This window comes from Pantherophis guttatus, chromosome 7 (genome assembly GCF_059756535.1).
Source record: "Pantherophis guttatus breed Tessera chromosome 7, ASM5975653v1, whole genome shotgun sequence".
NCBI classification, from domain to species: Eukaryota; Metazoa; Chordata; class Lepidosauria; order Squamata; family Colubridae; genus Pantherophis; species Pantherophis guttatus.
In genome coordinates, this window is record NC_142069.1 from 1,020,219 (window position 1) to 1,045,753 (window position 25,535).

At 44.4% G+C, this 25,535-nt stretch overlaps 3 protein-coding genes across 4 annotated transcripts; all 3 read right to left on the bottom strand.

Annotated features, from left to right (window-relative positions):
* Window positions 1-1,378: 1,378 nt before the first annotated feature.
* On the bottom strand, window positions 1,379-2,448 carry LOC117672944 (olfactory receptor 5V1-like). Its single transcript, XM_034430033.2, has one exon. The coding sequence runs from the start codon at window positions 2,300-2,302 to the stop codon at window positions 1,379-1,381; it is 924 nt and encodes a 307-aa protein (XP_034285924.2). The 5' UTR covers window positions 2,303-2,448.
* Window positions 2,449-10,625: 8,177 nt separating this feature from the next.
* Window positions 10,626-14,187, bottom strand: LOC132711442 (C-type lectin lectoxin-Thr1-like). The gene is made up of 4 exons (XM_087873490.1): window positions 14,130-14,187; window positions 12,845-12,936; window positions 11,681-11,815; window positions 10,626-10,709 (listed from the first exon to the last, which is right to left on the bottom strand). The coding sequence occupies exons 1-4, from the start codon at window positions 14,185-14,187 to the stop codon at window positions 10,626-10,628; spliced, it is 369 nt and encodes a 122-aa protein (XP_087729616.1).
* A 5,966-nt stretch (window positions 14,188-20,153) lies between these two features.
* On the bottom strand, window positions 20,154-25,123 carry LOC117672942 (C-type lectin lectoxin-Thr1-like). Of its 2 annotated transcripts, XM_087873545.1 has the most exons (6): window positions 24,896-25,123; window positions 24,390-24,463; window positions 23,281-23,375; window positions 22,277-22,417; window positions 21,048-21,162; window positions 20,154-20,412 (listed from the first exon to the last, which is right to left on the bottom strand). In XM_087873545.1, the coding sequence occupies exons 2-6, from the start codon at window positions 24,445-24,447 to the stop codon at window positions 20,345-20,347; spliced, it is 477 nt and encodes a 158-aa protein (XP_087729671.1). In that variant the 5' UTR covers window positions 24,448-24,463; window positions 24,896-25,123; the 3' UTR covers window positions 20,154-20,344. The 2 variants fall into 2 exon arrangements, with proteins under 2 accessions (XP_087729671.1, XP_087729672.1); XM_087873546.1 differs by lacking the exon at window positions 24,896-25,123 and having other exon boundaries at window positions 24,390-24,507.
* Window positions 25,124-25,535: the final 412 nt, after the last annotated feature.

A 25,535-nucleotide genomic window follows, 5' to 3' on the forward strand; every position in this document is an offset into this window, starting at 1 on the left:
CTTGGGGTCCGGCTTCCTTGAGCAGACCTGTCCTGGGTCTTCTGGGTCTGAACCAGGCTCTGTTCAGGGTGGACCAGAGACCGTTGGAGAGGTGATATGATAGCAGTGTTCCAATATCTCAGGGGCTGCCATGAAGAAGACGGGGTCAGCCTCTTCTCCAAAGCACCAGCTTCTCATCCAGGAAGCTTCTTCAGTTCTGAGTGGATGGTGGGGAACGAGCTGTCTGAACTGGAGAAGCTTCTTGGATGAGAAGTGAAACATCTTCAAGGAAAAATAAAGTCTAGTTGCCTTTTGAAAAAGCACCTTTGGGACACCCATAACCTGGATGACTGAGAGTCTCCACAGACATCATCCTTTTATTGGCAATAAAATGAACACAAGTGCTGAATACAAATTGAGCTTTTTATTGAGTATTTGAATTACTGAATTATTACACGGAATTGATATTATTATGATCACTCCCAGGAATGACTGAAAAAAGGGGCTCTTGAAAGAATTAAGTCCATCCAGACCACAACTAAACTTAATCTTCAGCTGTTTCTTGAAACTGATAAGATGGCTATTGAGCCTGTCTCTCCGGGGTTGGCAGATTTGCAAGATGTACAATACAGTTGTTGTTGTTGTTAATGAAAGTAAACATCTACTCAAAGGCATCTTGTTTTGCTTCTTGTAGGGACCTAGTTAGGAAAGAGCACAGAATGCTGAATTAATATAATATCTTCCATTGTCTCATAGGAAATGTTTTATGGTATTTTGAGTAAGTCCATTGAATAGAATGGAATAGAATTCTTTATTGGCCAAGTGTGACTGGACACATAAGGAATTTGTCTTTGGTGCATACGCTCTAGGTGTACATAAAGAAAAATAAAATACATTAATCAAGAATCATAAGATGCAACACTTAGTGATAGTCATAGGTTACTAATAAGCAATCAAATCATACTAGGAAACAAATAAAAATATAAATCGTAAAGATACAAGCAACATGGTTATAGTCATACAGTCACAAGTGGGAGGAGATAGGTCCTAGGAAGGATGAGAAGAAGAATAGTAATACAGTCTTAGTAAGTAATTTGACAGTGTTGAGGAAATTATTTGTTTAGCAGAGTGATGGCGTTCGGGGGAAAAACTGTCCTTGTGTCTAGTTGTTCTGGTGTGCATCATTTTGAGGGTAGGAATTAAAACAGTTTATGTCCAGGATGTGGCGGGTCTGTAGATATTTTCACAGCCCTCTTTTTGACTCGTGCAGTATATAGCTCCTCAGTGGAAGGCAGGTTGGTAGCCATGGTTTTTTTTGACCAGTTCCTATGAAACCATCTCACTTTTCTCATATATACACACACAACAGCACACCACACAATGAAGCCTGCCCCATCTTCTAGATTTTGAGAAGCTTCTTCAGGGCCCCCTTCACTTCCTTGTTGCGGAGAGTATAGATCAAGGGGTTCAGCATAGGGGTGACAATGCAAAACATGGTGGAGATCAAAGTGTCCACCTCTAGAGAGTAGCCAGCACTGGGCTGGTTGTAGTTCACAAAAGCGTTTCCAACAAAGAGTGTTACTACAGCAAGGTGTGAAGCGCAGGTGGAGAAGGCTTTGCGCCTGCCGATCTTGGAGCGGATCTGCAGAATGGAGGACAAAATGTAGAAATAGGACAGGACGATGAGCAGAACAGGGACAAGGCCCACCAAGGTGCTGTTGATGTAACTGACTAACTTGTGGACTGAAGTGTCACTGCAGGCAATTTTCAATAATGGGGGGACGTCACAAAACATGTGAGGAACCAGGAGGTGTCCACAGAAATCCAACTTGGAGGCCAGAGCAGCATAGATAGCTGAATCCAGGAAGCCCCAGAGCCAAACGGCCACGGACATCTGGATGCAGACCTTGCTCCTCATCAGGTGGGCATAGTGCAAAGGTTGGCAGATGGCAGCGTAGCGGTCATAGGCCATGACGGCCAGTAGTGCCGGCTCACATCCTGCGAAGCCAACCAGGAAGAAGGCTTGTGCCAGGCACTGGTTGTAGGAGATGGTGTACTGCTGGCATAGGAAGTTCACCAGGATCTTTGGTACCACCACAGAAGAAAGGCAGATATCCAAGCAGGAGAGCTGGCTGAGGAAGAAGTACATGGGGCTGTGGAGACGGGAATCCAGGAGAATTAAGATTATGATCATGAAGTTGCTCATCAAAGTGACCAAATAGTCAGCAACGAACACCAAGAAAAGGTGTATTTCATGGCTCAGGAGGCTGGACAAACCAAGGAGGATGAATCCTGTCCCATGGGTTTTGTTCTGGGCTTCCATGAGGGAGAAAAGAAACAGCTGGCAAAAACAGAAAGATGCATGTCAAGAAAGCAAAGAGGAGTAATGAATTTTGGAGAGGCAAAATGACAAAGTCATTCTTTGGGGTCTCTGTGGAGAATGAAATATTAAGAATCTCTTATATTTAAAGACAACCTGTATTAAGGGTCAAATATATATATTTGGGTTGATGTTTTAAGGACTTCCTTCCTTCCTTCCTTCCTTCCTTCCTTCCTTCCTTCCTTCCTTCCTTCCTTCCTTCCTTCTTTCCTTCCTTCCTTCCTTCCTCCCTCCCTCCCTCCCTCCCTCCCTCCCTCCCTCCCTCCCTTCCACAAGAAGAATGGTTAAGGGGCTAGAGGCTAACACTGGACAACCATCTGTCTGGAATGGTATGAGTCTCCTACACGAGCAAGCATGGGGTGGGACTGGAAGACTTCCCAGGTCCCTGCCAACTGTATTATTGTATGTTTTTCTTGTACTGTTTTGACTTAGAATTAGCCCCTGGGTGTGATGAGTTAGATTGGAGGTGCAGAACTGGGGGGGAGCAACTTAGTTCTCCCCCTGCTTTCCTGGGGCTTTTGACATGATGAGAAACTCTGAGTAAAATCCTTTCCAAGTTTGGTATCCAAACCATTTTCCAGGGCCAAGACAAATATTGAATCCTTTGTTTCATTTGTTCAATTTGTAGAGCTGCCTATTTCACATTTGTGATTCTGGGCAGCTCATATCATGAGAAACCACCATATAATATAACCAAGAAACAACTCCAAAAATCAGCCAAACAAGATAACCTCATTTGAAAACCAAAAATTACACCTAAGAAACAGAAAAATAGGAAGTGAAAATCATGAATATAGGCGTCCAGTAGAGTCTGAACCACAACCAGATTCCCAAGCATCTTGGCATAACCATGTTTGTAGGTCCATCAGGGTTGGAGCCAAACTAACCACTTGGGAGGGGGGGAATGTGATGTTATTGTAGACAATTAGCACCCACTTCTCTCCTAGAAGAATGCAATACGTTGAGAAATATTTAAAAAGGCAGAATATTAGATTTCCCCTAAAAGAGAAAGAGAAATCTTAAGGGAGACAGAAACTCAGAGCCACAGTTCCCTGGCCATAAGGAGATATTAAGGCCAGCTTTTAGAAATGCAGATTTGGTAATCCATTCAAGACAGAATATTTTGAACAAAGGCAGAATTAGGTAGAATGGCAGGATCAGCCCTCGCTCAAGATCCAAACCAGGAAAGCCATTCAGACACAATAGGAATGGCCCAACAACGTTTCGGGACACAAGGTTCCCCATTGCATCATCTCAGAGAGTTCAGGTTTCAATCAAACTTCATTCAGACAACCTAAAATTTTTTTAGCTATGACCCCTGCATAGCCCCCCCCCCCTCCCCGGGACTCTGACAACCAATAGAATACATTTCTTGCACAGGAACAGGAAGCTCAAGGGCAAGGGCCCAAGAGAAGATATAAATACCTCTCCCTCTCTCAACTCCATGTGGTCAGCTGCCCAGAACCTCAAACCCATGTGGTCCTGTCATCAATAAGCCATCTTTCCAATCAGCCTCCATGTTTCCAGTGTCTTTCTCCCCACTTGGAACTGAGCCAGATGGCTATTTCTTCTAACATTATAAAGGGTGGGAGCTGAGGCAGAAAAGGCTCTGCTTCTGGGTCCCACCAGATGACCTTCCCTAATAGGTGAGTGAGCAAATGGATTAGGAGACCCCCAAATCAGTGCCATGAATTCTGCTGAGGAAGTAGCAATGCTTCAACTCTGCCTTCTAGAATCATTGGCATCCTTAGGTGATGCTTTCACCTGAAGCAGCTGGTTTTGGGTCACCTTCTTCACGAATCATCATCCTGCAGAAGGACACACTTCTTCAACCTTCCAAAGAGCCCTCTGCTTTGGGAGATGATCTTCTCTGAAATAACAGAACAACAGAACAGCAGATTTGGAAGGGAACTTGGAGGTCTTCTAGTCCAACCCCTTGCTCAATCACAGTTCCTCTGAGATTGGAGGAGCCGAGAATGCACTATCTGGAGGACAGAAGGACAAGCAGGGCACGATTGAAACTTTAATACCTTAATAAATATATCCAGGGTGTTTATAAGGATCTAGAATGCAGTATTTTCAATACTAAGCAGAAACGAAGGACACAAAGGGCATCACCTCAAACGGACAGGAGGGAAGTTCGAAAGTCATGCTTGAAAGTTGGACTTCATAGAAAGAGTAGCAGAAGCTTGGAACCAACTTCCACCAGAGGCGGTGGATCAATTCTAAATAACCGAGTTTAAACATGCTTGGGATAAACACAGGTCCCTCAGGCAACAAAAATTAAAAAATAAAATGAATATAATACATAAATTAAAAAGAAAACAAACAGCAACCCTTAAAGGGCAGATTGAGTTCCTCAAGGAAAAAAGCAGTCCAGTTGAACTTTTGAAAAAGCACCTTTGAGACTTCTGAAAGGACACTTTGGTCAAAGCTGTTTCCAATCCAAGCTCCAGGAAGGATAAAAAAAGCTGGATTGTTGGTGGCTCAACCTGTGGCTCCCTTAGGGAGAAGTAGGTCTTTGACATGTCTGAGACCCCCCTAAGTGGAGATTGCCAGGTGGACTCAGATATCTGGGAATTCTTGGCTCCTCACCACTTCACTTGCCCTCCCAAGAACGGATCCCTCCCTGCCAATGCCTCCCCACAATGATTAGGAAGATCTTTGAAGACCACAAACTGTCTCACCTTGTCTGCTTATCTCACCTGTTGAAGACCAGCTGTGGTCGAAGGAGAATCATGCTGTCCTAAAGTTCTCTCAAGACAGGTTTAGGTGCAATGAGACTGGGGTGCCTCATCCGAATGTCTGTCCGTGCAGCAAGAAGGGAGATGTCTAGAGGCTCATTCTCACAACAGAAGCAATCCTCATAGTTTGTGCATTATCCGTGAGAGGTGGTACCCATGGGGGAAAATGTACCTTGGTTAGTTAGAAGGACAGGGAGAAGGGACCCTCTGGGGCAAAACTCACATCTGGGGCTTGTTAGCTGGCACAGGGTTCATTTAGTTGTACCAGGGCTGGGGGACGCAGCGGAAGGAAGAGAGCAAAACTGACTAGCTTCGTTCTACCTTGAAACGTAGCTAGTCAGGAAGAGAAATCAGAATTCAGTTCTCATTGTAGTTTGTAGCTGGTGTTCTAGAAATGAATCCAAGGGCATTTTATATAATGCAAGATATTTAAATCCCTCCTCCCTCCCTCCCTCCCTCCTGTGGGCCAGATATGTCAAGTGCATTTTGACAGATATGTCAAAATTGTGATACGTCACATGATGATGTGTCATCACAAATTTGACACCCCTACCCTACACCATTTCAGACAAATGGATGTCCAGTATGTTCTTAAAAACCTCCAATGATGGACCACCCATAACATCTGAAAGCAAGCCATCTGAAGATTAGAGGTTGAAAGATGAATTTAATATGTATGTTTAAATAATATGGTGGGTGATGTTAGGATGGATTATATTATAACACAATATGTGTATTATATTAGGATTAGTAAAGAAGGCCCGACTAGATAGAATAAATGAAAAAAATAAATGGAAAGACTAGATTGGAAAGATGGTACTAATATGTAAGCTTAAATAATATTGTAATTGGCATTAGAATGGTATATTGAAATATTGAATAATTAAATAATGAAAAATTATATCTTAATACAAATATTAATATTAATATCAGGAGTATATGAACTTAACCAATGTAACAAATACTATTGATGAAAGTGTTGTTATTTGTATCACAATGAAGGATACCCAGATGCCACACTGTTCACATATTGATGTTGATGTATGTATAAAAATAAAATAAAAAATGTATAACAACAAAAAAAATAAGATCTATTGTCTATTCATATTAGCTTAGTGTTGTCACAAATTTTTTTAGCTGTGTCTAAGATTTAGGGGTTCCCAAATTCTAATATTTTTTTTTTTAAAAAAGTTACTTCTTTTCTTGTACCCTGTAGAGCTGGAAGAAAGAAACACACACACACGAGAACAGTGTGTGTTCAGAAAGACAGAAAGACAAAACCCACATGCATGTACAGACATATCTGGATAAAGCCCACTCCCACCCAACCCCCTGAAAACCAGAACTCTCCTTGTTGATTTCTTATTTCTTAGGGAAGAAAAAGAGAGAAGGAAACAGAGGAAGAGAGGCAGGCAGATTTTTCAGAGTTTAAAGCATTTGTCAGTTCAGGAAGTTGTTTTGTCCAAATCCAGGAGTCTCTTTACTACCTGTACTGAGGTGGGCAGATTCCAGACCCTCCAGACAAATGGCCCAATGCTGGCTCGGGTGAAGAAACCCAGGCTAGATCCATCAGTCAGGTTAACCTCAGGGTCCCTTTGTGGTTGCCAATTGTTAGAACAAAATTCCGTTCCATTCCGCAACTGGATAAATGAGCACACAACACCTGAGGGAGAGTTTATTCGACAGCAAAACAAGCACGCAAAAGCCAGATGAATTGGGCATGTCTAGTTTAATGAAAAGAAGGACTAGGGGGAACATGAAAGTAGCCTTCCAATATCTAAGGGGCTGCCCCAAAGAAAAGGGGATCAACCTCTTCTCCAAAGCATCTGAAGGTAGGACGAGAAGCAACAGATGGAAACTCATCAAGGAGAGAAGCAACCTGGAACTAAGGAGAAACTTCCTAACAGTGAGAATGATTAATCAGTGGAACAGCTTGCCACCAGAAGTTGTGGGTGCTCCATCACGGGAGGTTTTTTACAAGAGATTGGACAATCATTTGTCTGAAATGGCCTAGGATCTCCTGCCTGAGAAGGGGGTTGGACTAGAAGACCTCCCAGGTCCCTTCCAACTCTGTTATTTTGTTATTCTGTTAGGTGGAAAGAATCCCTCAGCAGTGGGCTCTCTTCTCCCCAAATGTGGAAGCAACATAGGTAGAGGGAGAGCCGAGTGGGTTCCCACTAAGGCCTTGGACTACTAGAGGGATCTGAGGGCTAGAGCATCATGGGCTATTTGTTGCCATCCAGTGGATGTTCTGATCTTTGCAGCCCTGACAGAGCAGCTAGTGAAGACACAACCTTCAGGGATCCACTCTACCACCCCATTCCCATGCCCTTTGTAGCAGGATTCTCCATACAGAGTGGGAATTGCAAACAAATCAACTTTGGGGGCAGAAAAATAGTGCTGAGGCCAAGCAGATTCCCAGCCTTCCAATTAAAATGAGACGGACATGCAAGAAAGCATCATTGCATCAGAAGATGGTTCTTCTTAAATGATATCCTCCCCCCTCCCCCTTGAATGCCAAGTCTTGTCATGCAGAAGATTTGGGGATCTTGAGCTTTGGATTTCAACAGTCTCCTGGCTCTGCAAAATAAAGGAGGCCAGTCATGCTAGAGAGAATTTATTTGACCTTCTGGCCTATGAGAACAAACGAAGTCAGATCCAAGCTACAGAAAGCATCCATGAAGCGAAGGGGTGCAGAGCAGAAGTTTTGATAGGCAGGGGTGCTTCCTTGCTTCTCCAGACTTCACCAGGTGCTTCACTCCCTCTGGAGCAGGAGAAATGTGCACTAGATTAAGCACTGGCAGAAGAACGGACGCAAGGATGCACAGTTCTCATTGTTCCAGTTCTTGTAACCTGGACAGCAAAAGATAAAGTTTGGTTACTCTTTTGCAGTGACTCCCTGAGAGTCCCAGAAGAGCTTTTCAGTGGCTTCTCCCTCCTTTGCAGGGGGACAGGTGGATACCACAGGTGGAGAACTTCATGTGCGAATGTGGGCTTTGGGTTCAGCAGGTTGCTATAAGCAAGATAACTTACTTAGCCAAGAAATCAGGATACGGCAACCAGATTTTGCCTGTCAAGCTCTGCTCAGCCGCAAGAGGGCAGCAAAGGACCTGAGATTTTGGTCGATCTCTTTTGCAGGTCAAAACTGGGTGCAGCATTGATTTCACAGTCATGAGTGTTATAAGGGCCCTTCCCACCCCATGTGCTAAGGGCGTCCCTGGATGATGGGTGTGAGAACCAGTATACTTGGCTTGCAAAGCGGCCCTCAATTAGACATCGTAGCTTGCACAGAAGAGCCATCGGCATGCTGTGGTTGCTCTTGTGATATGCTGGCCAAAATGTACCATTTCATAAATAGCCATTGTTGCCCTTATGTGAGAATAGCCACAGCATGCTGCCTTCTGTTCTGTTCTGTTTTCTCTTCTCTTCTCTTCTCTTCTCTTCTCTTCTCTTCTCTTCTCTTCTCTTCTCTTCTCTTCTCTTCTCTTCTCTTCTCTTCTCTTCTCTTCTCTTCTCTTCCCTTCCCTTCCCTTCCCTTCCCTTCCCTTCCCTTCCCTTCCCTTCCCTTCCCTTCCTATATGAGCCATGGTGGTGCAGTGGTTAGAGGGCAAGACTGTAGGCTACTTCTGTTGACTGCTGGCTGCCTGAAATTTAGCAGTTCAAACCTCACCAGGCTCAGGGTTGACTCAGCCTTCCATCCTTCCGAAGTGGGTAAAATGAGGACCCAGATTGTTGGAGGCAAGAGGCTGACTCTGTAAAACCGCTTAGAGAGGGGTGTAAAGCCCTGTGAAGCAGTATATAAGTCTTAAGTGCTATTGCTATTGCGATTGCTGTATTCTACTCTACTCTACTCTACTCTACTCTACTCTACTCTACTCTACTCTACTCTACCCTACCCTACCCTACCCTACCCCACCCCACTCCATCCCATCCCATCCCATCCCATCCCATCCCATCCCATCCCATCCCAGATTAAGATATAGCTTGTTTATTTATCTCATTGTAAGATGATGGTCCTATAATCATTGGTACATAAATGTTGAGCTTTTGAAGGAATGATGGCTTTCATTTTTGTTTGCCAAAGGCCACCAGTTGCCAAGCAATGAGCTTTCCAAGATGCATGAAATGGTCCTCATTGTTGGAAGTGCATCCTTAACTCTCCCCTTCCCCCCACCTTGGCTTACCTGACTCAGCCCAGAGCTCAACGCAGTTCTCATTCGTCTGCTTGTTGTTGGATTTTCCTGATTTCCAGGGTGTGTAGCTGAGTTTGGAGCCATCACTCCACTTCCAGTCTTCTTTCTGTAATGATAGGGAAGCCACATTAGCTAATTGAGGAGGGGGCTCTGGCTTGGCAGAGCCCAGGGGCAGATAGAGAAAAGTTGGCAGGTTTCAAAGCTCAGAGCAAAGAGATAATTAAGTTTCCTTTTCTCCATCTGTAGTTGTTTTCAGTTGATCTAGAACAGTTAAATAGGATTAAACTTCATAAATTCTTGGATAAGTGGATAAATTCTTAGAAAAGTGGTGTCACAGTGGTTAGAATGTAGCATTGCAGGCTGACTCTGCCGACTGCCAGGAGTTTGTTCCTGATCAGGTCAAGGTTGACTCAACCTTCCATCCTTCCAAGGTTGGTAAAATGACTGTTGGGGGCAAGAGGCTGACTCTATAAACTGCTTAGAGAGGGCTGTAAAACATTATGCAGAGATATATGTCTAAGTGCTATTGTTATTGCTATAAAGGACTGCCTTTCCTATAAATATTACCAATCTCTCTGCCTCAAATTGTAGATACCACAAGTGCTGTTTCTATGCCAGGAGTGAAATGCTCCCGGTTCGGACCGTATCGCCCGATCCGGTAGCGATGGCAGCGAGTGATTCGGAGAACCGGTAACAAAAATGCCTGCCCCTCCCCATGCCCAGCTGAGCCGCGCGATCATCAGAGGCTGTTTTTTTTACTTTTAAAAGCATTTTTTTCTACAATCTGTTCAGCCGAAAAAATGCTTTTAGAAGTAAAAAAAAAAAGCCTCTGATGATCGTGCGGCTCAGCTGGGATCGTCAGAAGCTTCTAAAAGCTTTTTTCTGCTTTTAAAAGCAGGAAAAAAATGCCTTTAAAAGCCTCTGGAGATCCCAGTTGAGTTGCCTGATCGTCAGAGGCTTCTAAAAGCATTTTTTTCTCAACCTCTTAAGGTTGTAGAAAAAATGCTTTTAAAAGTAAAAAAAAAAAAAAACAGTTGGCCATGCACACCCAGTCACATTACACCCCACGCCCCCAACCAAGCTCACCCACAGAACCGGTAGTAACAAATTTTAGATTTCACCCCTGTTCTACGCTCTTGAATAAACATAAAGTGGGTATATAAGTCTCAATGCTCTTGTTAAGTGTTATTAGTGATGATCAGGAGATCTAGAGAAAACTATCTGGAACTGTTTGTGAAATCACCGGCTCAGCCTGGGAGCCATTTCGCCTGATGGCCAACATTGAGGCAGCCTGGAAGACACTGATGGATCTCAAAAAGATCAGCAGAGTCAAAATTTATGAGCCCTTGGATCAGAGTCCACCAGCAAAATTCCAGGGCTCTGGATCACTCTTGGAAACTGAGATGGGAGATCCTGGAGATGGGGAGGGAGGGGCAGCTTTGGGTTTTTAAGCAGAAAATAACCTTTGTATTCATAAAATCACCAGGAGCTGAGCTCAATTCCAGGGAAACTTCCTTTCTTTGTACAGTTAGTCCTCGACTTACAACACTTCATTTAGTGACCGTTCAAAGTTAGAACAGCACTGGAAAAAGTGACTTAGGGCCATTTTTCACACCTACAATGGTTGCAGCCTCCCCATGGTCACGTGATCAAAAATCCCAACACTTTTGGAATTTATGACGGTCGCCGTGTCCTGGGGTCATGTGATCCGGGTCATGTGATCCGGTTTTGCCACCTTCTGAAAGCAAAGTCAGGCGGGAAGACGGATTCACTTAACAACCATTTTACTAATTGAACAACTCCAATGAACCACTGTATAGTGTTAGAACAAAAATATAGGTGTTATTATAGATAAATATACAGAAATAAGGGAAAAAGTATTAATATCATATCATATTATGTTTAAAGAGTGAACAAAGCTTAAGAACTGTATGTTTATAGGAGTACTAATATTACTCTAAAGTGACGGAAGATGTTTGGAACCAGTGATGTCATATCTATGGCCAATGTTTTTTTAATTTTGTATTATTAATAAAAAACTTAAAAAAAAAACCCAACTCCAATGATTCACTTAACAACTGTGGGAAGAAAGGTCATAAAATGGGGCAAAACACACTTAACAAAGGTCTCAACATAAATTTTGGGCTCAGGTATGGCCATAAATTGAGGACTACCTCTATACGAGAAGCATTTTTCAAGTACTGAAAACGCAACAGAGCCGAAGGTGAAATGGTGCCGGTAATCAACATGAACAATATCTACACAAAATAAAAGAAGAAGAAGGACAATCCTCTCAGGCCGGGCTCTGCAGTCCCTAAATGAACGGCCCACCCGAGTTTGAACGAGGATTCCCGGAAGGACTTGAGCAATGGAAAAGGACCTACATGCGATGGACGACTCAATCCAATCCAGATGTTGACCTTGAATTTCTGGGAGATGTGCACAGCCATGTCCTCTAACTCTTCCTTGCTGTCGAGGGAGGCCAGGTGGCAGCCGTGATTGTACTGCCTGCAGTACTTCTGCAAGAGAGCCACAACAGAGAAGGGCACTTGGTCAGCAGGAAAGAAAGACGTGTTTGTGTTTACGTGTGTTGGGTTTTTTTCTTGTGCAGGTGAGGGGAAAAAAGGAAATCTTTCCCCATGGAGAAAGATTCTTTCCCCACCGTCTTGACTTTGTTGAACATCACAAATGACCTTGCTGGAGTCTGCAGTTCCCCAACAGTTGCTAACTTCAACTCATGAGTTAAACTCAATCAATCAATCAATCAATCAATCAATCAATCAATCAATCAATCAAAATAGAGCTGGAGGGGACCTTGGAGGTCTTCTAGTCCAGCCCCCTGCTCAAGCAGGAGACCCTCTACCATTTCAGACAAGTGACAGTCCAGTCTCTTCTTAAAAACCTCCAGTGATGAAGCACCCAAAACTTCCGATGGCCAGCTGTTCCACTGGTTAATTGTCCTCACTGTAAGGAAGTTTCTCCTTAATTCCCAGTTGCTTCTCTCCTTGATTAGTTCCATCCATTGTTTCTTGTCTTGCCTTCTGGTGCTTTGGCAAATAAATTGACCCCCTCTTCTTTCTGGCAGCCCCTCATATATTGGAAGACTGCTATCATGTCTCCCCTAGTCCTTCTTTTCTCTAGACTGGCCAAACCCAAATCCTGCAATGGTTCTTCAAATGTTTTAGTCTCCAGGCCTTTAATCATCTTGGTTGCACTTCCCCTCCCCCCATCATTTTACAGGCAAGCTGGTCTGTAGATGCCAGTGAGAGATCAGGAAATCTGTGGTCTAGAAGATGGTCACTCAACCTTGAAGCTCCACAATGACCAACCAACAGATACTGCCCATGAAAGCTTACATAGTCCGCAGAATATTTGCATTCCAGACTATCCTAAAAATCATGAGCTTCACTACCTATTCATGCACTCAGCCTAGTGGCTCTCCACTTCAGCCCAACCAGAGAACTGCCTGGATTTAAATTTAGGCTCTGCCTAGACTTCTCCTCCTCCTGGGCTAGGAGATTCACAGACACACAACCAGCGCTTCGAACCTCTGCCTCTTCCCAGGTCTTTGCTTCATCGAAGACCTTGTAGCAAAAGCTACTCCTGGAGAACCATTCGTGGGGACAACAGCCTCTGGCTCCTGTGTGGGAAGAGAGGAACCCCAATGAGAAGATGGCCAGCAGAAGGAGGAGGAGACAGCTCGGTCTGCAGAGAATGCTTAACCTGCTGAATTACAAACTTTTTGGATGACTGTAAATTGAAATTGACTTGGGTTCTGAGCACAGAGCCTGCATTTTTGGGTTAGCTTTGGTTAATTTCCTGGAAATTAGCAACACCATTTAGCTTTATGTACCACTTCATAGTGTTTTACATCCCTCTCTAAGTGATTTACATAGTCAGCCTCTTGCCCTCAACAATCTGGTTCCTCATTTTACTGACCTCAGAAGGACGGAAGGCTGAGTCAACCTTGAGCCGGTGATAATCGAACTGCTGGCAGAGGGCAGAATTAGCCTGCAGTACTGCTCTCTAACCACTGTGCCACCAGGCTCCTTTTGCATGTTTTGTGTTAATTTGTCACTTTGGTTGCTCTATCATTTATTTAAGCATGCCAAGCCAGAAAAAAAAAACAGATTAAGCCTGTTTGCACACTTGGAACTCTGGTGCCAACTCTGAACCTTCCTTAGCCAGTCAGACCGAGCAACAATTACCCCGCTTTAGCTCCAACCTATCTAGACTACTGCAACCTGGTTGATGTGGGGCCACCTTAAAAGTCTCCTGAAATTGCAACTGCTGCAGAAGGCATCAGCCAAGCTATCAAGCAATGCAAAGTATGGGCCTGTCCAGAGGGATCTCCACTCTACTCCTGGATGCCCCAAAACTGCCGAACCCCAAATGGCTTAACAGCTGATTATTTGTGGGACTCCTCCCCCTGCTCCCCACCGCCCAGCAGACGCCTCTCTTCAGGTGCCCCTCTGGATGCTCAGCTCTTAGTCCGTGAGAGAAGGGAAGGCCAACTTCTATGTGGCTGCCATAGAGCCTGATCCCCAGGGTAAACGTGGAGAGGGCCCTGTATTTTTAATGATAAATGGATGTATCCTTTGCAAGGGTTTAACTTTTAATTTATTCTGTATTTCAATTGTATTAATTTTGCTTTATTTTTTCCATTGTTGCAAACAGTTCTGAGTTTTGGAGCAGAGAGATACAGTGCGGTCTAAATTGCACAATAATAAAAGAATAAAGGCAACTTCAGTGAGAGGATGTTGGGGGATGAAATCAGGAAGGGATTCATATGCAAGAGTCTTTCCAAACAGGAGAGACTCTGCTTGAACTCACCACTTAGAGAGAGGGCCACAACCAGCAAGCCGAAGCTCAGAAAGGAGAATCGCCCCATGGTCTTCCTTCCTTCCCTGCAGAGAGAAGCAAAGAGGGGAGAAGGGGAAGAGAGGATGAGATGGGTGGGGAGGCCCTCAGGAAGGGCCACCTCACATCCAACCTGGGACCAAGCTCCCCCCCCCAGTTTCTTTGGCAGTTTTGGACTCGCCCAACTAGATCCCTTGGCCATGCAACATCCTTGGTGGGTCACAGTGGAACCTGTGTTACTGTGTAATGGGGAGGGGGCTTCCCTTAGAAAGGTTCCCTCTTTCTATATCCCCAATAGAGCCCTTCCTCCCTGCCTGAGGGACCCTCCTGCAGACCCCCAGTTGCAACCTGGACATCACCTGCAGCCCCCTGCAAGAGGTCCCTTCAGATGGAGAGGGAGAGAGAGAGACAGGCAGGAGCCATCTCCTGCAGGGGCCTCACCTGTCAGGTGTCCACAGGTGGGAGAGCCGCACTCACCTGTCCCTTTGCCTCCACAGGTAGCAAGTCTGCTCAGTGGCAACTCCAGGCTTCCCTCCAGCAAAGGGAAGGGCGGCATTTATAGGCAAGGAAAGGCAGGAGGATGGATTTCTTTGGGTGTGTGTGGAAATTTTTGCCTAACAACCAGGATGTAGCTTTCTTGCAACAACTTTCAGCAACAGGCTAAGCACACATAAGTCGTATCCCTGGGGGTTTAATCAGATGTATTTTATGTATTTATTTAAAACATTTACATAGCTGCTCATCTTGTACTTTCCTCTGGGTGTCTACCAATCAATAATTAAACCAACATCAATAATACAGCAATGTAACAGACAGGTATCTATTAGGAGCAAAAACCTGGCACCAACCTGAAGCTTCCTTCTGCATGCTGTCCCTCGTTCAGGCCTCATCCTGTCCTGGCGCTTGTGGGAAAATCTTACCTGATTTTTGGAGGGCCAGGGGAGCAGAGGCCTGCCGAAATCCAAGGGGAAAGGAACTTCCACAGGACAGGGGCTGCCAGCAAAAAGCCAGACTTTCTAGAGCCCATAATATGTAATGTTTAAGGGAAGGGACTAGGAATTTGCCCTCCTAACTGATAGGATGGGTTGAGGTCTATAGGAAGAGATCAACATAAACTTGAACACTGGGACCTATCTAACAAAATGAAATTCAGTGGAGAGAAAAGTAAAGTCCTACACTTAGGTAAGAAAAACCAACAGCCACACATATAGACTGGGTGAAACCAGGTTTAATAGCAGTGACTGAGAGGGATTTTGAAGTCTTAGTGGACAACCAGCTAAATATGAGCCAGCAGTGTGTGGTGGAAGCCAAAAAAGCCAATGCAATCCTAAAGTGCATTAACAGAGGGATACAATCAAGATCAAGGGAGGTACTAATACCACTCTATAAAGCCCTAATAAGACCACACCTATAAAAAAGATATTGAGACTCTAGAAAAAGTGCAAAGGAGAGCAACCAGGATGATGAGGGGACTGGAGGCTAAAACACATGAAGAACAGTTGCAGGAACTGGGCCTGGCTAGGCTAGTGAAGAGAAGGGCCAGGGGATACAGGAGAGCAGTCTTCCAATATTTGAAGGGCTGCCAGAGAGAGGAGGGGGTCAAGCTGTTTTCCAAGGCACCTGAAGCCCAGACAAGGGATAATGGATGGAAACTGACCAAGGAGAGATTCAACCTGGAAATAAGGAGGAATTTTCTGACAATGAGAGCAATCAACCCACGGAACAGAAGTTGCCTTTTGAAGTTGTGGGAGCTTCATCCCTGGAGGCTTTCAAGAAGAGACTGGACGGCCCTCTGTCAGAAATGGTGTAGGGTCTCCTGCTTGGGTGGGGGGTTGGACTAGATGACCTCCAAGGCACCTTCCAACTCTATTAATCTGTTAATCTAGATAACCTTGCTCAGTGCCATAGAAGGCTTTAAAGGTAACAACCAGCACCTTGAGTTGCACCTGAAAGGAAACTAGGAGGCAGAGCAACTCATGCCACCATGGGGTTGCATGGCCCAATCTAGGAGAAACTATCATTTTGTGCATTGCTGCATTCTGGACCAGTTGTACCTTCTGGATAGTCTTCAAGGGCAGCCTGATGGATAGCACACTGCAGTCATCCAAACAGGAGGTGACCAAGACCTGAGTGACCATGAGCAGAGCCTCCCGGTCCAGGAAGGGGAGCAATTGGTGCACCAGACAAATGTGTGCAAAATTCTCTCTCTCCATGGTTGTCTCCCACTCCCAACTCCAGAAGTTGGCCCAGAAGGATGCTATAGTTGAATGTATTAGAAGCCACTGAAAAGTCCTGGAGGTGGAAAATAGTTGTAGCACCTCCCATCCCAAACTCTCCAAATTTGACCAATGCCATTTCAGGCTGTGTCCAGGCCTGATCACCAGGGCTTCTCCAGAAGTGGAGAAGTTTGTTCCAACCCACAGATGCTATGTGGACCTTCACCAAAGGAGAAGACAAGGTCAGTCCTGGCAGAAATTGATAGGCAAACAAAGAAAACTTTTATCACAATCCTCCACAGTTCCAACACAATTAACAAGTAAAAATCAACAGTAGGAAAGCAATGACATCGTCAGCCAAAATACACCTTACACAGGAACAATAAAACTGCATAAACACAAACTGGTTATAGTGTTTGCTTTTTGATAGAGGGTATTTTGCTTCTGGGGCAATGAAAATGTGGTTATCAAACGTTTTACAAGCCATGACGTGTTGCCTGCACAGTCAAAATACCTTGATTAGCAGCACTTACAGGAGAAAAGCTTTGTATTTGCTTGTAGGTTCCATGAGGCTGTATGTATATATATATATGGGGGGGGGGGGAGGGAGGGAGAGAGAAGATTAAGGAGGGGAGGTCAACAAAGAAAATTTAAAAATTGACACAAAAACAACAATGACATAAAAAGTCATTAAGAGGTTGCAGAAAAAAATGCTTTTAGAAGCCTCTGACGATCAGACAACTCAGCTGGGATCACCAGAGGCTTTGAAAGGCATTTTTCCCCCTACAACCTCTTCGGCTGAAGAGATTGTAAAAAAATGCTTTTAAAAGCCTCTGATGATCTCAGCTGAGCCGCATGATCATCAGAGACTTTTTTTTTTACTTTTAAAAGCATTTTTTTCGGCCAAAGAGGTTGTACTGATGAAGTGGGCGGGGTAAGCGAGCAGCGACCAGGCTGGGGACCGGTTCGGGGGCGTGGCCAGCCAATGTTATTACCGGTTCTCCAAATTACTGCAAATTTTTACTACCGGTTCTTGTGAACCGGTGCGAACCGGGAGCAACCCACCACTGGTCCTACTGTGTTGCAGATGCTGGTCCATTGAGAAAGGTGGGGGGAGGCAGGAAGCTGCTTTGTCTTTAAAACATGTTTCTCCATTTCTCATCCAGGGAAATATATTCTGCCTTTTTAAATAGTTCCTAAAATATTTCATTCTTCTAGGAGAGGGTGGGTGCTAACTTCCTACATGTCTATAACAATCAAAATACTTAAAGCATTTTAAAACAATAAAATGAATTATCTAAAAATCACTGCCAGTTTCTGTTGGGGAAAAAAAGTGGCTTGTTCCAAATTGAACGGAGAGCATGCTGGCATTGACAGCTTGATTGCTTAAGAATATAAAACAATGAGGAACATGAAATAATGAAATAGGGAAAGTCCCCTTTAAATCCTGGGGAAGCCACAGCAAAGTGCCCTCTAGGAATCCCAGAAAAAGCAGGTCAGGGACAGTTCAGGGAGGGCGCCCCCTGCTGGTTTGCGGTTTTGTGGTTTTCCTCTTGGCTAACAAAAAAAAAAAAAGGAGAAAGGAAAAGACTAAAAATATCCTCTACACTGAGTCAGCCAGGAAATAATCAAAACATGTAGAAACACGCCACCAAAAGCAAGAACTGTTTAAATTATTGTGTAAGCTTCCCTTTTCTTTGCCGGCTTCTTTGCGAAACTGACAAATGAGCCCCAGGTGCAGAGCAAGAAACTTCCGACATGAGATACAGTTAGGAATATTTTGTTATGAGTAAACTTGTACAACGACACATGTAATCTTGTGCCAAAAGTGAAAAACATAATCCATCAAGTGTGACACCAACCTTGTGAAAGAAATAACGAAGATTGATATGTTGTAATTAACCAAGAAACGTTTCAGATAAAAGTCTGAGCGAACTTTTAGTCAGAGTGCTTTTACTCAGAGTGCACCTCCCAAGCCGTGGGGGTCCTGGAAAGGATGAGCAAAGGATGCTGGGAGTGTATGCAAAAAGTTAAAAGTTAAAATCGGGGCATTAGAGAAACTAAGATTTAGACTGAATTCTATCATACCTTTGTCATTCATTATAGCTCTGTTGGAAGTAAATTCCTTGTCCATTCCACTGTCAGATGAATAAGCCCACGACCCCGGCTTAAACTGGTGGTAAGATTTATTTTGACAGTATAATTTTGACAGTCCAGCAATTACAACATTACAAGGTCAGAATGCCAAATGTAGAAGACGAGAAAGAAAAACCAACTATAGACTGGGTGAAATTTGGCTTAAATGCCAGTAATTGTGAGAGGGATCTTGGAATCCTAGTGGGCAATCACTTCAATATGAGCCGAGAGTGTGGGGCACAGTGAGAGCAATCAACCAATGGAACAGGTTGGCTCCAGAAGCTGTGGGGGCTCCATCACTGGAGGCTTTTCAAGAGAGGCTGGTCAACCATTTGTCTCAAATGATATAAGGTCTCCTGTTTTTGAAATTGAAACATAAATTTATTCATGCTTCATAAATTTCATAAATTTCATAAATTTATGTATAAATTGAAACATAAACTGTTTCAACTCCTACCCTCAAAACGACGCTATAGAGCCCTGCACACCAGAACAACTAGACACAAGGACAGTTTTTTCCCGAACATCATCACTCTGCTAAACAACTTAACTCCCTCAACAATGTCAAACTATTCACTAAGACTGTATTACTATTATTCTTCTCACCCTTACTACTATCTATCTCCTCCCACTTATGACTATAACCATGTTGATTGGATATTTACGATTTATATTGTTTTTATTTGTTTCCTAGTATGATTTGCTTGCTTATTAGTAACCTATGACTATCACTAAGTGTTGTATCTTATGATTCTTGATGAATATATTTTATTTTTCTTTTATGTACACTGAGAGCGTATGCACCAAAGACAAATTCCTTGTGTGTCCAATCACACTTGGCCAATAAAGAATTCTATTTCTATTCAATTCTATTGAGCAGGGGAGACCTCTATTATTCTATTATTCTATATTCTATGTTTTTTTTGTCCTGTGGTGTGCATTGATCTTAGATGTGCAAATCTCTTCTTGGTGTGAAAATTTATGAGGGTTCAAGCATCAGGGAGCACTATGGCAATAAAAGATTTCCCTTATTTTGAGAGGATTCCATTTCCTGCAGAGACACGTTTAATCAACTGCAGCCCAAGTACTATATCTATGCAGGCGGAAAAAGTTTAATTGTTTATTTCTATCTTATTTTGAGGTTGTGGTTGATGTGCGACCTGGCTTGAGGTGGTGGTGGTGGTGGTAGATGTCCCAGGGGATTTTACCATTCAACAGTCCTCCCACTTTGTGGAGGACCAAAGGCTCTCAGTCTCCACACAGTAATAATGGTTTCTAATGATCGTAGCAGCCATACTTTGGGTCAATTTGTGTCATCATAAGGGGTGGCTTCCTTTTGATATGCAGGGGCCTGTCATTTCGGGGTGTGTGTGTGTTTGGGAGACATTTCCTGATCTGCCCTAGGCAGATGTGTGGGCATTGGACAGGGGAGCAGAAAATATTATTATTGTCCCCCAATTTTCCTTATGGAAGATGCTTGAGAAAAGAGGCTGACCTACATAGAAGAAGAAAGCATCGTAGCATCAATGGATGGTCCTTCTTAAGAGACACCCTCCCCCACTTTAATGCCAAGGCTTGCATTCTGGGGTCTTGCACTTTAGACCTCAACCATCTCCTGGGGCTCAAAAATAAAGGAGGCCGGTCATACCAAGACAGAATTTATTGGATCTTCTGGCCCACCAGAATGAGCAAAGTCAGATGCAAGTTACAAAAAGCATTCATGAAGCGAAGGGGTGCAGCAGAGCAGAGATTTTGGCATGCAGGGGGGCTTCCTTGATTCTCCAGGCTTCAGCAAGTGCTTCACTCACTCTGGAGCAGGCAAAGGAGCTGCTTGCACTAGTATTTGCACTGGCAGATAAAAGCACGCAAGGATGCACAGTCTACATCGTTCCACTGCTTATGATCTGGGGGCAAAAGAGAAAGTTTGATCCCTCTTTCGAAGTGACTCATTTCACTGGCTTCTCCCTCATTGGCAGGACACGAGGATACCCCAGGTGGAGAACCTCTTCTGCTAAAACAGACTTGGGGTTCAGCAGGTTGTAACCTAGATAACTAACCTAGCCAAGTCAGGACATGGCAACCAGACCTTGCCTGTCAGATTCTGCTTAGCTACAAGAGGAGAGCAGCGACCTTGAGTTTTTGGTCCATCTCTTTCGACCAAAGAGCTGAAAATTGGGGGTGGGGGTGGGGCTTTGATTTCACTGTCATGGCCCCTATGGTGACCTTTTTTTAACCATGTGCTAAGGACACCCCTGGATGGGTACCAGTATATTGGCTTGCAAAGAGGCCCTTCCGTTAGACATCGTAGCTTGCACAGAAGAAGTGTCCCATGGGAATTCTGTGTTCACTTGGCCGTACTGGACTGTGTTGTGTTTGGGTTGGCCTGTGAGAACTTAGAATCCAAGGGATCAATAAATGGCCTTGATTTTTGTTCGTCAAAGGTCATCAGTTGCCAACCGGTGAATGTTCCAAGATGCATCAATAGGTCCTCATTGTTGAGGAGGACATCTTCCCCTTCCTCCCCATCACCTTGGCTTACCGAAGTCGGCCCTGAGCTCAACGCAGAACTCTTTTTCCAATTCGTTGTTTGGCTCTCCTGGTTTCCAGGATAAGTAGTCAATGCAGGTTCTGTCTGTCCATTCCCAGACACGTTTCTGTAAGGGCAGAGAAGCCAACTAAGGAAGGTGCTCTGGTTCTGCAGGGACCATGGGTGGAGAGTTTCAAGTGGGTAATAAAAAACAGATCTCCCTCCCTCTCTCTCTTTCTCATCTATCCAGACAATTGTAGTTGATCTGGAACAATGAAGCAGAGTTAAACTTGGTGAATGCTCGTATAGGTGAGGATCAGAAGATCCGGAGGAAAAAAATGACTCAGAAGTAAATTATCTTTAGGTGTCCATGAAGTCACCAGTTTAGCTTGAGAGCCTCATTGCCTCATGCCCAACTTGGTGACAGCCCTGGCCGATACGGGTTGATATCAGAAAGATAATTAGGCTCAAAATCAAAGAGTCCTTGTGTGGGAGACCACCAGCAAAACTCCGGAGATATAGATCAAGGGGGAAGGAATGAACCCCACCATGTTAATGGCTCACCAGAGATCCAAGAAGCTTCAGAGGCCAGTCAATGGGCCCTCAAGAGGAAGGCAGACTGAAGGGGGAGCTGAGTGTGAGAGAAGGCCTGGATGCTGAGATGGGGGTCAGAGCGGGAACTGTTAAAGACAGCTGTCAGTTCTTCAACTGGGCAGGAAAGGTTAGTGAGGGGAAGGAGAGACAGGACTGGAGTAAGTAACATTTTCCAGAGGTTTTGTCCAAGGCGAGGTATTTTGGCAGAGAGATCCCGACCTTCTTAGAGACTTAGACTAACTTTATTGTTACTTTGAATGTACACTAATCAGCATACACTAAAATGAAATTTCATTACATACAGCTCTCAAAGGGACTCCACCTCCAATATACACTACATAATCATGACAAAATGAATAAATAAATACAAAATTATGCACGTACCCACATATATTATATGACAAGGAGAAACAACACAGTCTAGTTCAGATCTATGGGAGGATCCTTCAAAAAGGATCCAGGACCCAGTTTGTGGGGGCAATAAGCTGACTTTGTATAAATATACAAAAGTATGAAGGCTATTGCTTAACGCATTGTAAGCCGCCCTGAGTCTCCGGAGAAAGGCGGCATATAAATCAAATTTAAAAAAAAAAAAAAAAAAGCTCTGTAAAAGGGATTGATAAATATGAACGATAGAAAGGACCCACCTTCTGTGCATCGTTTAATCCAATCCAGACATTCCCCTTCTTTGTGAGATAGTCAGAGATGTACTCGGCCAAGTCAGCTGACTCTGCCATATTGTGGATGGAGGCGAGGTGGCAGCCTGGCTTGTGTTTCCTGCAGAACATCTGGGAAGAGCAACAACAGAGAAAGGCACTTATTCAGCAGAGAAGGAACACATTTGTGTGTTCGTGTTTGTGCATGGGAGGAAACAGGAGTGATCTGATTATATGGTCCTGGCTACCATCTTTGTTGAATCCCATAGATGTCCTTGCTGGAGTCTGCAGGTTGTAACCTGGATAACTAACCAAATCAGGACATGGCAACCAGACCTTCTCTGTCAAGTTCTGCTTAGCCACAAGAGGAGAGCAGAGAACTTGAGTTCCTGACTTTGGTCCATCAGTTAAACTCAAAGGCAAGATGGTCTTAAGATGCCTGAAGATGACAGCCAGAGTTGCCAGTGTAAGATCAGAAAATCTGACATCTACAAGATAGTCACTCAACCTTGAAGCTCAACCCTACCCAACAGATATTGGCCATGAAAGCCTATACAGTACAAAGTGAGAACAATTAACCAGTGGAACTGCTTGCCTCCAGAAGTTGTGGGTGCTCCATCACTGGAGGTTTTTAAGAAGAGACTGGGCAGCCATTTGTCTGGAATGGTAGAGGGTCTCCTGTTTGAGCAGGGGGTTGGACTAGAAGACCTACAAGGTCCCTTCCAGCTCTTTTCTGAATTTGAATATGAATTTAGTCCATATGATACTTGCATTTTGGTTTATTTCAAACTTATGATCTTTGCTACCTTTTCATTTTATTTATTTATTACATTTGTTTGCTGCCCATCTCGCCACAAGGCAACTCTTCATGCGCCCATCCAGATCTCCCTTGATGGGTCTTCAACCCAGCCAGAGGATACTTGGGTGCTTCACAAGGCTCTGCCTCGTCTTCTCCACTTGGACTAGAATATTCATGGTCACACAGCACTTCTAACCTCTGCATCCTTCCAGGTCTTCAGTTGATCGTGGATCTTGTAGCAAAACCCATTCCTGGAAAGCCAATCATGGGGACAACAGCACCCTTTGGCACCTGTGTGGGAAGAGAGGAAGTCCAATCAGAAGATGGCCAGGAGAAAAGGAGGAGGAGGAAGAGGAGGAGACCTCTGGGTCTGTAGAACATTCTTAACCTGCTAAGTTGCATACATCTTCGATGACAATAAACCAAAACTGATTTGGGTTAGATACAGGAGCTGCATTTGTAGATTGTCCAAAGCTTTTCTTAGGGTGAACCTTGGTTAAATTCTTTGAAGCTGCATGCCTTGTGTTGACCTATCCATTTTGGATGGTTTATCATTCAGCTTACCATTCATAAATGATGGTTTATGGGTTGGATGGTTTATCATTCATAAACGATTTAGACTAGGGGATAGAAGGAAGCTCATCAAATTTGCAGATGACACCAAGCTGGGTAGAATAGCCAACACTCCAGAAGATATAGGCTCAAGATACAGAGCACCCAAAGGTGCTTTTTCAGGAGGCAACTGGACTTTCTTGTTTTTTCTTTAAAGATGTTTCACTTCTCATCCAAGAAGCGTCTTCAGCTGTGACTGGATGGTGGGGAAGGGAAGGATGAGTCAGTCAGAGCTGAAGACGCTTCTTGGATGAGAAGTGAAACATCTTTAAAGAAAAAACAAGAAAGTCCAGTTGCCTCCTGAAAAAAGCATCTTTGGGACAACCATGACCTGGATGACTGAGAATCTTCACTTCAAGAACACTTCAAGATACGGAAGAAGCTCATCAGATTTGAACATTGGGCCTCATCTAACAAAATGAAATTCAGTGGTGAGAAAAGTACATTTCTACATTTAGGAGAGAAAAAACCAAATGCACAGGTATAGAATAGGTGGTGTCAGGCTCCAGAGTAGTAGTAGCAAGAAGCTCTTGGACTCCTAGTGGATAATCACTTAAGTAGGAGCCAGCACAATAAGCAAAACAGAAATAAAAAGCAACTTCAGAGAGAGGATTCTTGGGGATCGAACCATAAAGGGGTCCAGAGGCAAGAGACCCGACCTCTCCAGATACGAGAGACCCTTCTCAAACTCACCACTTAGGAAGAAGGCCACGACCAGCAAGCTGAAGCTCAGAAAGATGATTCGCCCCATCGTCTTCCTTCCTTTCCTGCAGAGAGGGGAAGAAGTGGGGGAGGGGGAGCTAGGCTCACGCAAAGTCCCCCTCAGGAAGGAGGACCCAACATCAAACTGGGACCAAGCTGAAAGTCCCAGAATTGGTCTCACATTTTTGCATGTGACCAGCTGTTTCTCTCACCATGGTCATGAAACACCCTTGGTGGGTCACACTGGATTCTGCATTGCTATGTAATCAGCAGGAGGCTCCCTTAGAAAGACTCTTCTGTGGGTCTCTCTCTCTCTCTCTCCCAGAGATCACCCAGTTGATCCCTTGCTCCCTGCCTGAGGGACCATCCCACAGAGCCCCTTCTGGAACCTGCAGCAACTTTAAAGAGGTCCCTTCAGATGGAGAGAGACTCCCAGGAGTGATCTGATGCAAGGACCTCACCTGCCATGTCTCCCCAGGTGGGAGAGCAGCACTCACCTGTCCCTTAGGATGCTTCAGTCTAACTCTGGGTCCTTGTCTGGGGTGTTGAAGCCCAACTAAACACCCCGAGGTGGAGATTGAAGCAGGATGATGTGGCTCTGTGCAGAAGGAGGACATGGGGAGGTTCCCCTCAGCCAGGTCTTTTATATCCCCAAACCACAAAACCCACAAATGAGAACATTGGAGTGTCATGTGTTACCTTCCTTTCCCGTTACTGGCTTAAACCCCCACAGCAGTTAGAAGCAGTTAGCCCAACTATCTCACCCATGCATTCCCATGCAAAGCTATTTAATTTGTATAAAATAGCTTTGCAGGGGGCAATTAGGATGATTAAGGGCAGGGAGACAAAATATGAAGAACGGTTGCAAGAGCTGGACATGGCCAGTCTAGAAAAAGAAGGACCAGGGGAGACATGATCACAGTGTTCCAATATCTCAGGGGCTGCCCCAAAGAAGGGGGAGTCAAGCCCCTGAAGGCAGGACAAGAAGCAACGGATGGAAACTAATTGAGGAGAGAAGCAACCTGGAACTAAGGAGAATTTCCTGACAGTTAGAAGAATTAATCAGTGGCATGGCTTTCCTTCAGAAGTTGTGGGTGCTTCACCACTGGACAGCCACCTGTCTGAAATGGTGTTTCT

What these genes read in the sequence shown, in the direction of transcription:
- LOC117672944 (XM_034430033.2), bottom strand. Translation starts at nt 2,302, where the DNA reads ATGGAAGCCCAGAACAAAACCCATGGGACAGGATTCATCCTCCTTGGT.
- LOC117672942 (XM_087873545.1), bottom strand. Translation starts at nt 24,447, where the DNA reads ATGGGGCGAATCATCTTTCTGAGCTTCAGCTTGCTGGTCGTGGCCTTC. An exon ending in GATTAAACGATGCACAGAAG is followed by an intron (nt 21,163 to 22,276) that starts GTGGGTCCTTTC and finishes CTGCCCTTACAG; the next exon opens with AAACGTGTCTGGGAATGGAC. An exon ending in TGAGCTCAGGGCCGACTTCG is followed by an intron (nt 20,413 to 21,047) that starts GTAAGCCAAGGT and finishes TTTTGCCCCCAG; the next exon opens with ATCATAAGCAGTGGAACGAT.
- LOC132711442 (XM_087873490.1), bottom strand. Translation starts at nt 14,187, where the DNA reads ATGGGGCGATTCTCCTTTCTGAGCTTCGGCTTGCTGGTTGTGGCCCTC. An exon ending in TGTGGCCCTCTCTCTAAGTG is followed by an intron (nt 12,937 to 14,129) that starts GTGAGTTCAAGC and finishes CTTCCCACACAG; the next exon opens with GAGCCAGAGGCTGTTGTCCC. An exon ending in GATTGAGTCGTCCATCGCAT is followed by an intron (nt 10,710 to 11,680) that starts GTAGGTCCTTTT and finishes CCCCATCTCCAG; the next exon opens with GATCTCCCATCTCAGTTTCC.